A 13,724-nucleotide genomic window follows, 5' to 3' on the forward strand; every position below is an offset into this window, starting at 1 on the left:
GAGGCAGACTGACTGCAGTTCTTTTCAATTTGGGTCAGATGGCCCAGGCTGACGGTAACCAGTTCAGTGATTCTCCTCTTTGTCTCTCTTCCCTTCTTTGCCCCATCTCCCTGGTCCTCTTCCTGACTCTTCCTGTGTGTTTCCGTCCTTTTCCCCCCGGCAGAAGAGGACGACGGTCCCTTGTCAGAGCAGGGCACTTCGGCGAGCACAAAGAGGACCTCGCTCAGCCGAGGGATCTCTGTCACGTCCAACCTGGAAGAGCGGCACATCCCAATGGTCGAGTCCAAGACCTACCCGGAGGAAGAGGAGGATGAGGAGAGCCTGGAAAAACTCATGTTGCAAAGTAATCATGCATTTTAATGTTCGGGTACCAGTTCCTTCTAAGCAAAAGTGGAAAGTCTGTTCAGCGCCTTTCACCTTTCTCCATAAAATGCATTTAACTAGCACAATCATGCATTGATTCTACAGTTTGAGCAGGCCATCATTTATTTAGCCGTGTCCCTTATGATTGCAAACACTAGTTTCCAGTGTTATTTTTAAGCAGGAGAGATTCCCCCAAACGGGATTAAGAATCAGAGAGTAATCTGTGTTTTCAATTCTAGTAGCTTCGGACAAATTATTAGCCAAAAAGGGTGCTTTCGTCTGCTATGAGGTGAGTGACTCTGGCAGCAACATCTGCAGCAGATTGTGCTGGTCATTTTAAACTAACATGTAGAGTAAGCAAAGTCATCCCATTTTCATCAGAACCCGTGTGAATTGTGGGTGTGTCCACATGCACGCATATGCGCACGTGTATTTTTAATTTGTAGCTGACAAGATTCAGAGTACTGACAGCCACTCTGCGGAGGAGGTTGGAGAAGTAGAGAACAACCCAGTGAGCAAGGCCATTGCTCGCTACCTAGGCATTGACATCTCTGCAGAAGGCCGCATGGCCAAGAACCGGAAAGGCATCGCCATCATCGTCCATGGGACGCCCTTGTCAGGTATGCACAGGCCTGAAGAGTTGCCCCTTTGGGATAAATTTACAGTGAAATTTGCAAGTGCAGTTTCTGAGGCAATAAAATACTCTTCTGTTTGAGATTTACGTAACAAAGGATTATCCCTAAATTGTTACATTGCCAACTTCAAAGATACAAAGTTAGAGAAAGAGCAGGGACATCTCATTTTTAATTAATACATCTCTGAATTGTTGGAGCTTGTATTCTTTCAATAATTTAGTAGCATTAAAATATTAAAGAAAAATCCAAGACATTAAGTCATTTAAGAAGAGTGGTGGGGGAAATATGTACAAACTCTTTGCTGCTGCTGCTGCTGCTTCTAACTCGCTTCAGTCGTGTCCGACTCTGTATGACCCCATAGACGGCAGCCCACCAGGCTCCCCCGTCCCTGGGATTCTTCAGGCAAGAACACTGGAGTGGGTTGCCATTTCCTTCTTCAATGCATGAAAGTGAAAAGTGAAAGTGAAGTCACTCAGTCGTGTCCAACTCTTAATGACCCCATGGACTGCAGCCCACCAGGCTCCTCCATCCAGGGGATTTTCCAGGCAAGAGTACTGGAGTGGGTTGCCATGTCCTTCTCCACAAACTCTTTGACCTTGAAGTATTATTTCTAAAAATTTCTCTTAGGAAAGTAATCATATGGATAAAGACTAACTACATTCGGTGTTGTCTGCAACATTATCAGCCATACTAAAAATTTGGGAGCAGTTGAAGTATACATTATGAAGTATACTTCGTACAGTATGAAGTATACAGTATACTAGTATGGGGGACTAGTTAATTAAACCATAGTACATTCTCTAGGACATGACTGAACTGACTTCACATGCATGCATGCATGCATTCATGTAGTGAATTATATCACCTTTAATTTTTTTTTTAACTTACAATATTGTATTGGTTTTGCCATATATCAACATGAATCTGCCACAGGTATACAAGTGCTCTCCATCCTGAACCCTCCTCCCTCCTCCCTCCCCGTACCATCCCTCTGGGTCGTCCCAGTGCACCAGCCCCAAGCATCCAGTATTGTGCATTGAACCTGGACTGGTAACTCGTTTCATATATGATATTATACATGTTTCAATGCCTTTCTCCCAAATCATCCCACCCTTTCCCTCTCCCACAGAGTCCAAAAGACTGTTCTATACCTCAGTGTCTCTTTTGCTGTCTCGTATACAGGGTTATTGTTGCCATCTTTCTAAATTGCATATATATGTATACCACCTTTAAAAACAGTGCCCTGTACACCCATTTTCATGGCAGCATTACTCACAATAGCCACAAGGTAGACACAGCCCAATTGTCCATTGATGGATGAGTGGATAAACTAAATGTGGTACAGTGGGATATGATTCACCCATAAAAGGAGGGAAATTCTCACACACGCTAAAACATAGATGAACCTTGAAGACATTATGCTAAGTGAAATAAGCAAGACGTGATATAGCAATTACTGTTTGATTCCATTTGTATAAGGACCCTAGAGTCATTGTATGTATAGAGACATAAAGTAGGATGGTGATTTCCAGAGGCTGAGCAAAGGGAAGAATGAGAGCTTATTGTTTAATGGTACAGAATTCCAGTTTGGAAAGATGAAAAATGCTGGCGATCGATGGTGGTGATGGTCACACAACACTGGGAATATACTTAGCTTTTTAAGTTGTGCACTTAAAACAGTTAAAATGGTAAATTTTGAATGTATACTATGACAATTTTTAAAAGTACCACTGAAGTGTATTAAATGAATAGAAAAAGGCTCATGATATATCCTTTTAAGTGGAAAAAAGTCATGCTTATAATTTGTAATCTCTGGTCATTTCCTATTGCTACTGTAACAAATAACCACAAATTTAGTGACTTAAAACTTTCTTAAGAGTTCTGGAGATCAGAAGTCTAAAATGGGTCAACAGGGGTGCATCCTTTCTCGAAGCCATAGGGGGAGAATCCATTTCCTTGCCTTTTCTTGTTTCTAGAAAAGTTATCTGCATTCCTTGGCTCATGGGCTCTTCCTCCATCTTCAAAACCAGCCTCATAGCATCTTCTAGTCTGTCTGTCTCTCTGTCTCTCTGTTTTCATCATCACATCACCTGTTCTCACTCTGACCACCCTGCTTCTCTTGTAAGGACCCTTGTTATTACATTGGGCCCACCCAGATAACCCAGAGCACTCCCCCACATCAAGATCCTTAATTTAATCACACGTGCAAAGTCCCTTTACCATATAAGGTACCATATTACAGGCTCTGGGCTTCCCTGGTGGCTCAGTCAGTAAAGAATCTGCCTGCAATGTGGAAGACCTGGGTTCGATCCCTGTGTTGGGAAGATCCCCTAGAGGAGGGAAAGGCTACCCAGTCCAGTATTCCTGCCTGGAAAATCTCCATGGACAGAGGAGCCTGGTGGGCTACAGTCCATGGGGTCACCAAGAGTCAGGCACGACGGAGCGACTGAGCACAGCACATCACAGGCTTCAGGGATCAGGATGTGGACATCCTAGGATGGGGGATTATTCAGTCTACCACCTAGCCCACTACATTTTTTTTATAAGAAATGTAAATAAAATATGCATAAATAACATAAATAACAGATGCATGGGGGATTATTCAGTCTACCACCTAGCCCACTACTTTTTTTTTATAAGAAATGTAAATAAAATATGCATAAATAACATAAATAACAGATGCATAAATAGCAGCCATATGTTAACTATAATCTCTCTGGATGAGTAAATTATGGATCTTTTTTCTTCTGTTATTTCTGAATTTTCTGCTTTCTTTTTTTAATGAGCAGGTATTTTGAATGAGAAAAACAGACATCAACACAAATTATTCTTTAAACCAAAAAAGTCTCTTCCCAGTAGAATGAGGGAAATAAGAGCTACAAGATTTTTAAAGTTCATCTTTTGAATCACTTTTTAAGCTGAGGAGAAAATCCAGAGGGAATGTGGATTGCCATAGCACATGGCTATTCAGGGGTAGAATTAGGACCAGAACCCCTAGTTATGACTCCTGGCTCAAGTCTTCCCTCTTTTCTTGGCTGCCACATGAGAGACTTAGAGGCCGGGACCTTGGAGAGGTCACTTTATATGAGCCTCTGACCTAGAAACTTCTTATGTTGAGAACAGTGAGCAAATGAGAGCTGTGAAATTCAATCCCCTGACCTTTTTTGTAGGAAAGTCAGCCACCGCAGTCAACATGGCCAGGTACTACAGTGCTGCCTGCCTGAACCTTGACTCTGTCATGCTGGAAGCCATCTCTGACAGCAACAACGTCGCAGGCATCCGCGCCCGGGAGCTCTGCATTCGAGCTGCCATAGAGCAGTCCATGAAGGAGGAGGAGTCTGGTGAGAGCCATTTCCTCTGACTCTTTGTGGCCAACTGGCCCTAATCCCACTGGTGATGCTCAGTTTACCCCCACCCTCCACGCCAAGCTTTTCTCCCACAGCTCCACTGAAGGCTGACTTATAACCTGTTGCCCATCAGCAGCTCAGAGAATTCTCTCTCCCACAGACATCCACTCTCCTGGCTGCCCAGTGCACTTGGCACTACAGGGAGCAGGGCGAGGATGGCCCACATCTTTGTGGGTGACCCCTGGAGTGGGGACTGACATGCAGAGCAGAGGACAGTATGTAACAGAAGTACCAGCTTCTGCAGCAAACCAACTTTGAGATAATTGAGTTCCAACAAGCATTTGGGGAAGTTTTCAGGGAAATGGGCTTTGAAGGAGGAGAATGTTGACAGGCAAAGATGAAGATAAGGACATTCCAGACCAAGAGAGCAGGAACGGTAAGTTAGAGGTGGGAAGACAGATTGAGGGCAATCACAGTTGACCTTAGTGCTGAGATGAGGCATTTGGATTGTATTTTGAAGGAAAAGAGTAATTGGGCACTTTTCACCCTGTGGGAGAAATAGCCAGAAAGTCACAGGAGGAAAGGCACTCTCGTGGTATCTTGTAAAGAAAGCAGTAGTAAAGCTGAATGTGAGTGGGGCTAAGAGTGACCTGCATGGCAGGGAATTGAAAGAGGGGGAGGCATTCAAGGTGACCACACTCAATGACCAATCACAGAAACCAGAAAGAGAGTTACGCCATTTACCAAGACAGGGAACATGGGGGAGGAGAAAGCTTACTGGAGAGAAAAATTAGATTTTTAAACCCCATAGTAGTAGTACTTACTACTAAGTACTAAGTAGTATGGCCCTACCCACCAGAGGTTAAGAATCCTGACTCCCTCAGATCCTCTAAAGACCTGCGGGGCAGGAGAGCAGCTGCTCAGTGGGGAAAAAATCTATGGACTATAAAGCCGAGTGCCTGCTGAGAGTAGACTCATTCTTTTAATAGGAATGCTTAGAACAGCATGATGTCATTCCTGATGGTGTCCCACGCTTACTAGTTCGTAGACCTGGCTGGGGCTTTCAGGAGAAATGGGAGATTCTTTGCTGGGAAGATGAGAGAAACAGCTTTTTAGTGGTGTAAGGAAGAAAAAATAATTTTCTCTCCACTTTTCTGATTTCTTGACTGAGTGCCCCTGTAATAAAAAGCAAATTAACAGGAGAAGAACAAGTTTATTAACATGTATGCTTCATGTGTCCATGGGCAATACTCAGGAGGGAAATGAGTGGCTTTAGAATTCAGAAGTAAATACCACCTAATAGGGAAAGGAAAGGGGGTTGTGGTCCTGTTGGGGAGGGTCAGTGGTTTTTAGGAAAGATGAAGGGACCTTAGGAGGATGGATGGGAGGTATGATGACTTCTGATGGTTTGGGTGTAGTGTGGACTTGAGTCTTTCTTCTGTGATAAGAGTCCATCTCCCTGGTTGATGAAACTTCCCTGGATGGGATTTGTGACAGTGGAGCTTCTTAGGGAGACTCTGTCTTTGAGTGGCTAGGGGGAGGTCAGAGAAAGCCACTCCTTGCATTTACTGCTTTTTTCAAGTGCCTACAGCTTAGAATAGCCAGTATATCAAAGCAGCATGTTTCAAGGTGGCATATCCTGAGCTCCTATAGTCTTTTTTTGGGGTGGCATATTCTGGCACCCTTTAGTGGGAACCCCAAGCTGCATCATAATTTCAGTTCTGTTAGATTTTTTTGATTTCCTTTTCTGTCAAACTACGTTACTCAGAGGTCTTTGGAGCTGTGTTGATGTCCCTTGACAAATCGTAAATTTGAACTCCCTGAGAAAGTAATGTCAAGCTAAAGGCTTAATGATTGGGAGAGACTTCCTCAACAAAGTGAGAGATGTGGCTGCTGAAGTATAGGAAATCAGTCAGTCCAGAAAGTTCCAGAAAGAGAAGAGAGAGATGGACACAGGGCAGGATGGGACCTTGGAGAACACTTATCTTTCAGGAGGAGGCAGAGGCAGCGAAGCCAGGGGAGGTGGAGAAGGCAGAGTGAGGGTCAGAGGCAGGAGCAATCAGAAGGGCTGCTGGAGCGGGGGCCAGAAGGACTTTCATGTCTCTCCAGAGCCCTAGTTAAGAGTCTGGGGGACCCTTCCCACTTTATTTTTCTCATAGCCCTTATCCCTAGTTAACATACTATTTATTCTACTTACTCTGCTGTCAGTCTTCCCCCCACTCCAATGGGAATGTGAGCTTCTGAGGCAGAGATTTGTGTTAATTTTTGTCACTAATGTATTCCTGGCATCTAGAGCAGTGCCTGGTGCATAGCAGACACACTAAATATTTACAAACATGTATTAAATCAGTAAGTGAATATAATCAGAGGTGGCTGAAAGTTCAAATTGAATGATCCCTGAGAAGAGGACAGCTATAGTTCATAGTTCAGAAGTCACTGGTGACTTCATAGAAAGCCCTTTCAATGGTGGGGGTTAAACCCAGACCTACATGTGCTGTTTGCTGTGAAGTCAGCTGGCTGTACTGAGGTGGAAGTGACTAGTCTAAACCCATGGGTCCCACTCAGGACCCGCTGGCCGCTTGAACTGTGCCAAGTCCAAACTGAGATGTGCTGTAGGTGTATGATATGTGCTGGACTTTGAAGATTTAGTGAGAATAAAAGACTGTAAAACAGCACAGTAATAATCATGAGAGGTTTCCTGGGCAGGCAAGGCTGTAGTCGTACCAGCAGTTTCAGAAATGATTACCTTCTGGGCTGGAAGAGAAGGTGGCAGAGTCTCGTGGGATCCCCTGAGAAGATGAGCAGTGTAGGCCGGGGCTCCAGCCCAGGCTGGGCACACACCCACCATCATCACCATCCACCCCCAGTGGTGGAGCCCCTTCTCCCAGCCCTGCTGGGTGAGCCGCAGGTGGAGGTGGCTGCGCCATCCCCAGAAGAATCACAGTAGGTTTCAACTTGCCATCCTCCCTATTATTTCCTTATTATCCTGAGATGATTTTCAATATAAACCCACTCTCTCCGTGTAGCCCAGGAGGCTGCTGCTGCGAGTCAAAATGCCATGGGACAATTGCGACTGAGCAATGAGACCCTGGGCAAGTTAACTTCGGAATGCACTCTGGTAACTCCCGAAGTTAAACCTACCAAGCCTGTGCGTGGGAGTGTGCTGCTCACCAAGGGCAAGGCAGAGAGCCACGGCTCTGGGTCTCAGAAGCAGCATCACCAGCACTCGTCCGAAACGCCCCAGGTACAAATCAGGGCTCCCCAAAAGGAGGGTTGGGATTCCCCCTCCTCCTTTCCCCTAATCCTCCTCCTCTCCTACCCCTCCTCCTCCTGGCATCTTGCATCTGGGTCAGCACAACCTCATTCCTACAGGTGCCCTGGCCAGGCAGGCCTGGGTACTGCCCTGTACCGCTCCTGAAAGGAGTATTCTACCAGGTGTGAAACAGGTCAGGCCCTGGCAAAGTGAAGATAAATAAAGCAAAACCCTGCACTCAGGCTGAACCAAGAGCCTGATGAGGGTGATCACCACACATTTTATTTGCAATAAAATGAGATTAGGACAAAAGAGGTATGTAAAAAAGAATTAGGTTAAGCCATACGAAATTGATATGAGATTGACAGTATTCAACCACTTGAGACCTCTGTTGCAACAACTTCATGTGGTTCAACCTACTTCTAAAGGAATGTTAAGGATGGACCCACTAATATAAATTGTGGGAGGGCTGCAGGGGAGTCTTGAAAAGTCATAAAGAAGCCAGAGAGTTTGAGTCATGTGCCAAGGGACTTCAAGAACAATCTCGGCTGAATAGCAGGGGCTGAAGCCAGAGAGAGTGGGTGGCACAGTGGATTGTTGGTGGGAACCAGAGTCAGATGAGTGCAAGCTTCTGAGATATTTGAAAGAAAGGGAGAAAAGATCAAATAATCATTAGAGGAGCAAACCCAGGGTCAAGAGAGTTCTTTCTGTGGAAGGAGGTAGAGGCACAAGCAGGTTCTGTAAAGATAGGAACTCCTGGAGAAGTATCAGATGATGATCTTCCCAAGAGGGAAAGAGATTCCAAGGAAATGTGGCGGGGGAGACCAGGATTAAGCATAGTTGAAGGAAACGGGTGCCGTCTTCCTCTAGAGTCAGTAAAGGTGTGAAAATAGATACAGCTACTTGTGGGGGAAGCAGGGTGGAGAGTGGAAGTGAACAAATGTTTGAACGAATGAACAAATGTTTGCTGTTCAATACACATACAAGGCATCTTCCACAGTGTTCCTACTCGAAACTTACAGCAGTTATTCAAGTGAGATAGGAATCTTCCAGTTTACAGTACAACCCCCATTTTATAGATGAGGAAATGAGACCCAGAGATTAGATGATTCTCCCAAGGTCACATGGCCTGTTAAGTGGAGGAGTTGTTGAAACACCAGGCTTCTGGATTCTGACTCCTGATCCTTCTCTCTCGAAACAGGTTTCCTCCAGCCCTCTCCCCTCGGGGCCCACGCAGCGTCGACTCAGTGTCAGCGCCAGTGTGGGAGGTGATACCGGGCTCGTGAGCTGCGTGCTCCCTGAGGAGCTATTTACTCAGATCCTAGTGGACCGAATTCAGGTGTGTCCACACCTACCTGCGTGGAGATGCAGAGCTTACACGCCTGTCCCCCTGCTGTAAGCTGAGGTTCTGAGCCATTGCCCACACACAGCAGCTCAAAACCCAGGGGCCTCGGAGAGGAAGGATGGGTTTCCTCACCCTCTTTTGTCCTTTGGATAGCCCTCGTCAATCTCTGACCCTGGCTGTCTGCTGGCTGAAACCACACTCACCTTAAGGACCAGTGAGCAGAAGGTAGCACATTCAAAACACACACGTCTACAGAGTCATGGTACAGCCCTCAGAAGTATGTTAAAAATCATAACGTGGAGCCATGATAAGTTAGAATTTGGAGTGATGTTAATTGTGGTAAAAATAAGTGTTTACACAGCTCAATTGGTAAAGAATCTACCTGCAGTGCAGGAGACCCAGGTTCAGTTCCTGGGTCAGGAAGATCCCCTGGAGGAGGAAATGGCAATCCACTCCAGTATTCTTGCCTGGAGAATCCCATGAACAGAGGAGCCTGGCAGGCTACAGTCCAGGGGTTGCAAATGGTTGGATGTGACTAAACTACCACCACCATGTTATTAACTGAGAAAATCAGATTATTAAATAGTATGTAAGCCATAATTATATTTCTCTAAAAATATTTATAAATGTGTATCATACACATAATAAAAATCCTTAAAATACATGTTAACTGTGGTTATCTTTGGCTAGCAAAATTATAGGTTTTTAATTTTCATACATTTCTGAATTATTTTATAATACTATATGGCTCTTAAAGTCAGAAACACAGTAACTGTTTCTTTTTGTTTTGATTTTTCATTAGTGTTGTTCAGTTCAGTCGTTCAGTCATGTCTGACTCTTTGCAACCCCATGAACCGCAGCACACCAGGCCTCCCTGTCCATCACCAACTCCTGGAGTCCACCCAGACCCATGTCCATTGAGTCGGTGATGCCATCCAACCATCTCATCCTCTTTCATCGCCTTCTCCTCCTGCCCTCAATCTTTCCCAGCATCAGGGTCTTTTTCCAATGAGTTAGATCTTCACATCAGGTGGCCAGAGTATTGGAGTTTCAGCTTCAACATCAGTCCTTCCAATGAACATCCAGGACTGATCTCCTTTAGGATGGACTGGTTGGATCTCCTTGCAGTCCAAGGGACTCTCAAGAGTCTTCTCCAACACCACAGTTCAAAAGCATCAATTCTTCGGCGCTTAGCTTTCTTTACAGTCCAACTCTCACATCCATACGTGACCACTGGAAAAACCATAGCCTTGACTAGATGGACCTTTGTTGGCAAAGTAATGTCTCTGCTTTTCAAAATGCTGTCTAGGTTGGTCATAACTTTCCTTCCAAGGAGTAAGCGTCTTTTAATTTCATGGCTGCAGTCACCATCTGCAGTGATTTTGGAGCCCAGAAAATAAAGTCGGCCACTGTTTCCCCATCGATTTGCCTTGAAGTGATGGGACCAGAGGCCATGATCTTCATTTTCTGAATGTTGAGCTTTAAGCCAACTTTTTCACTTTCCTCTTTCACTTTCATCAAGAGGCTTTTTAGTTCCTCTTCACTTTCTGCCATAAGGATGGTGTCATCTGCATATCTGAGATTATTGATATTTCTCCCGGCAATCTTGATTCCAGCTTGTGCTTCCTCCAGCCCAGCGTTTCTCGTGATGTACTCTGCATATAAGTTAAATAAGCAGGGTGACAATATACAGCCTTGATGTACTCCTTTTCCTATTTGGAACCAGTCTGTTGTTCCATGTCCAGTTCTAACTGTTGCTTCCTGACCTGCATACAGGTTTCTCAAGAGGCAGGTCAGGTGGTCTGGGATTCCCATCTCTTTCAGAATTTTCCACAGTTTATTGTGATCCACGCAGTCAAAGGCTTTGGCATAGTCAATAAAGCAGAAATAGATGTTTTTCTGGAATTCTCTTGCTTTTACCATGATCCAGCGGATGTTGGCAATTTGATCTCTAGTTCCTCTGCCTTTTCTAAAACCAGCTTGAACATCCAGAAGTTCACAGTTCAGGTATTGCTGAAGCCTGGCTTGGAGAATTTGAAGCATTACTTTACTAGCGTGTGAGATGAGTGCAATTGTGCAGTAGTTTGAGCATTCTTTGGCATTGCCTTTCTTTGGGATTGGGATGAAAACTGACCTTTTCCAGTCCTGTGGCCACTGCTCAGTTTTCCAAATAGATGTTGTACTTGTAAAGAAAAGAAAACTAGATCACCAGAATTTGGGAGGGTTTGCTGCTTATGGATTACAGAAAACTAAACTGCTTACCAGGTCCTAGAGTTCTGTGTTTGCTTTGGTTTGCCAGAATGGGCCACAGTATTAATTGCATGTTTAAGTAAACAAAAATTCAACTTGAGTTTCGCAGAAGAGGAGGAATGTAATCACCAGAAATGATTCATGTTAAGCTTTGAACTCACTACTGCGTTAAAGGTGCCATTGCTCTCAGCTCATTTGAACACAGGCGTCTAGTAAGTGTGCAGGTGTTTCATGCACCCCGAGTAAAGGCTGAGACCACTGGTAAAACCCAAAGTAAGCCAGGAGAGCTGTGCTACTCATAGTACTGGCCTCTGATGAGATACAGAGTTTGTGCTACTTCGTTTATTGACAAAGTCTTCCCTATGAGGAAAAAAAAAAATGGCAGCTAAACTAAATAGTATATGTACTGATTGCAATAGTTGATTTTCTGACACAGGATTCTTGTCTCCTCAGAAAGTGGTAGTAATCAGTCTCTAGCGCGTGGTGGCCAGTCTCTGCAAGTAACACTGCAGCACAGCCAAGGCCTGTTCTACAGTAGTTACTATTACCAAAATCATTACGCTCCAAGGCAGGAAAACCACTAAGATAAAAATGGCCCATCTGCTACCGCTGTCTTTGCTGCAGAGGGACACCTTTTATACACATATTCCTTCTCTGTATTTCATAGATCTTCCCAGATTCTCATCTCAACATTATTTGCTTTCTTGATCTCTACAGAGACAGAATAAATCCTTTACTCTGCAGATATGTATGGCAAAGATCTTTCATGACTGCTGAAACATTTGTATTTTTCTCTCTTGTTTAATTACAGCCCCAATGAATCTGGCAGGTGGGAAGGCAGTGGAACTTTCATCTGGGCCCAGAACCAATGGTTCTGGGTCTGCAGAACTAGTGGCAGCACCTGTAAAAGCAGCAGCAAAAGAAAAAATAGCTTCCTTCTTGGGGAACAGATGATCTTGTGGCCACAGTAACTGTTTGTGCTCTGGTTTCAGCTGAGTGACTGCTACCGAGGAGTGGTGTTTGACAGCCTGGAGACACTCTTTGCTCGGAACGCAGCTACCGCTCTCCTCTGCCTGCTGAAGGCCATCGGCAATCGGGAGCACATCTATGTCATCAACATGGCCCAGGATTACGCAGCCATGAAGGCCCAGGAGAAAGCCAAAAATGAGCAAGAAGGTAAGGCCATCCCCTCCTGGGCTGTCCTTCCAAGCCCCATAGGTCTTTCCTTTAAACAGAGCTATAGGCTTTTTACATTCCTTCCCTGCTGTGAGTACCCATTAGGCTTATGTTGCTACATCTGCCATCTCATTGGCGCCCCACCTCTGCCCTGGAGGGTGGCTGGGAGTTCTTATTTCTACTTTGCATGTGAGGCAATTGAGACACAAGTGACCTGTTGAGAGATTATAGAAGGAAGGATGGAACCCAGCTCTTCTCACCATAGGCATCTTCCTCTTTCCCCCGACATCACATTACATCCCTTCATCTTCTCTATAATTACAGCCTACCTGAGGGTATCACAGGGCTTCCAGGTGGCTCAGTGGTAAAGAATCCACCTGCCAATGCAGAAGTACAGGAGGTTCAGTCACTGGGTTGGGACAGTCTCCTGGATGGCAACCCACTCCAGTATTCTTGCCGGAAAAGTCCTATGGACAGAGGAGCCTAGCTGGCTACAGTCCATGTGGCTGCAAAAAGTCAGACGTGACTGAGCAACTGAGCACTGACTGAGAGGGCCACATCACAGGTCCCATCCTTACTCAGGTGACCCATTCATTAGCTTGTCGGTTTTAAGCCCACTGTGAATTTCCTGTAAGACCAGAGTAGAGCTTGTAACTTTAGGAAACAGTTTCTACATTCTAGCCTGTTGTGTACCAGGCACTGCAGCAGATTGTGTACACTTAAAATGTCTTTAAAGGACACTTTGGGTCATTTAGTCCTGACAAAGATTATTGCCCCCACTCTACAGATGTGGAAAACGAGGCTCACAGATATCAAAAGTTTTGTGTAAGATCACAGAGCATATTAGTAAGATCTGTGTAACTCTGAGTTCTTTGCTTTTTTGTCATTCCAGTGGCCTGTAAAAAAATTTTCAATGATTGAAAAGCCCATACACACATACACAAAGAAAGTAATGTTAGCTTAAGTTCCAAATTTAGACAAAAGCAGACCCAGGAGATCTTGGCCCCCAAGGGAGAGGACGGCGCTACCCCTCAGAGGCAGAATCCTGCTTCAGCCTCAGCTCCGGTCATATCACTGCCCTTCCTCACTCAGCCTTGCCTCTGTCTTCCAGAACAGTCTGCACCTTTTCCTTTTAAGGAAATATTTACAAACACTGAGCTATCTTAGTTCATAGTGAAGTGAAAGTCGCTCAGTTGAATCTGACTCTATGCGACCCCATGGACTATGCAGTCCGTGGAATTCTCTAGGCCAGAATACTGGAGTGGGTAGCCTTTCCCTTTTCCAGGGGATCTTCCCAACCCAGGGGTCAAAGCAGAACTCAAAGACTGCTTCCTTTTATTCTCATCCAGAGATTG

General features: G+C 45.0%; 1 protein-coding gene across 1 annotated transcript in view; it reads left to right on the forward strand.

Moving 5' to 3' along the window:
* The window catches only part of HYDIN (HYDIN axonemal central pair apparatus protein), a 345,392-nt gene that overhangs the window by 258,819 nt on the left and 72,849 nt on the right, over positions 1–13,724 (forward strand). The window contains 6 exon segments of the mRNA XM_070770879.1: positions 164–343; positions 810–983; positions 4,169–4,339; positions 7,372–7,589; positions 8,800–8,937; positions 12,186–12,369. Of these exon segments, the coding sequence (XP_070626980.1) occupies positions 164–343; positions 810–983; positions 4,169–4,339; positions 7,372–7,589; positions 8,800–8,937; positions 12,186–12,369 (1,065 nt within the window).

This window comes from Bos indicus, chromosome 18 (genome assembly GCF_029378745.1).
Source record: "Bos indicus isolate NIAB-ARS_2022 breed Sahiwal x Tharparkar chromosome 18, NIAB-ARS_B.indTharparkar_mat_pri_1.0, whole genome shotgun sequence".
Lineage (NCBI taxonomy): Eukaryota > Metazoa > Chordata > Mammalia > Artiodactyla > Bovidae > Bos > Bos indicus.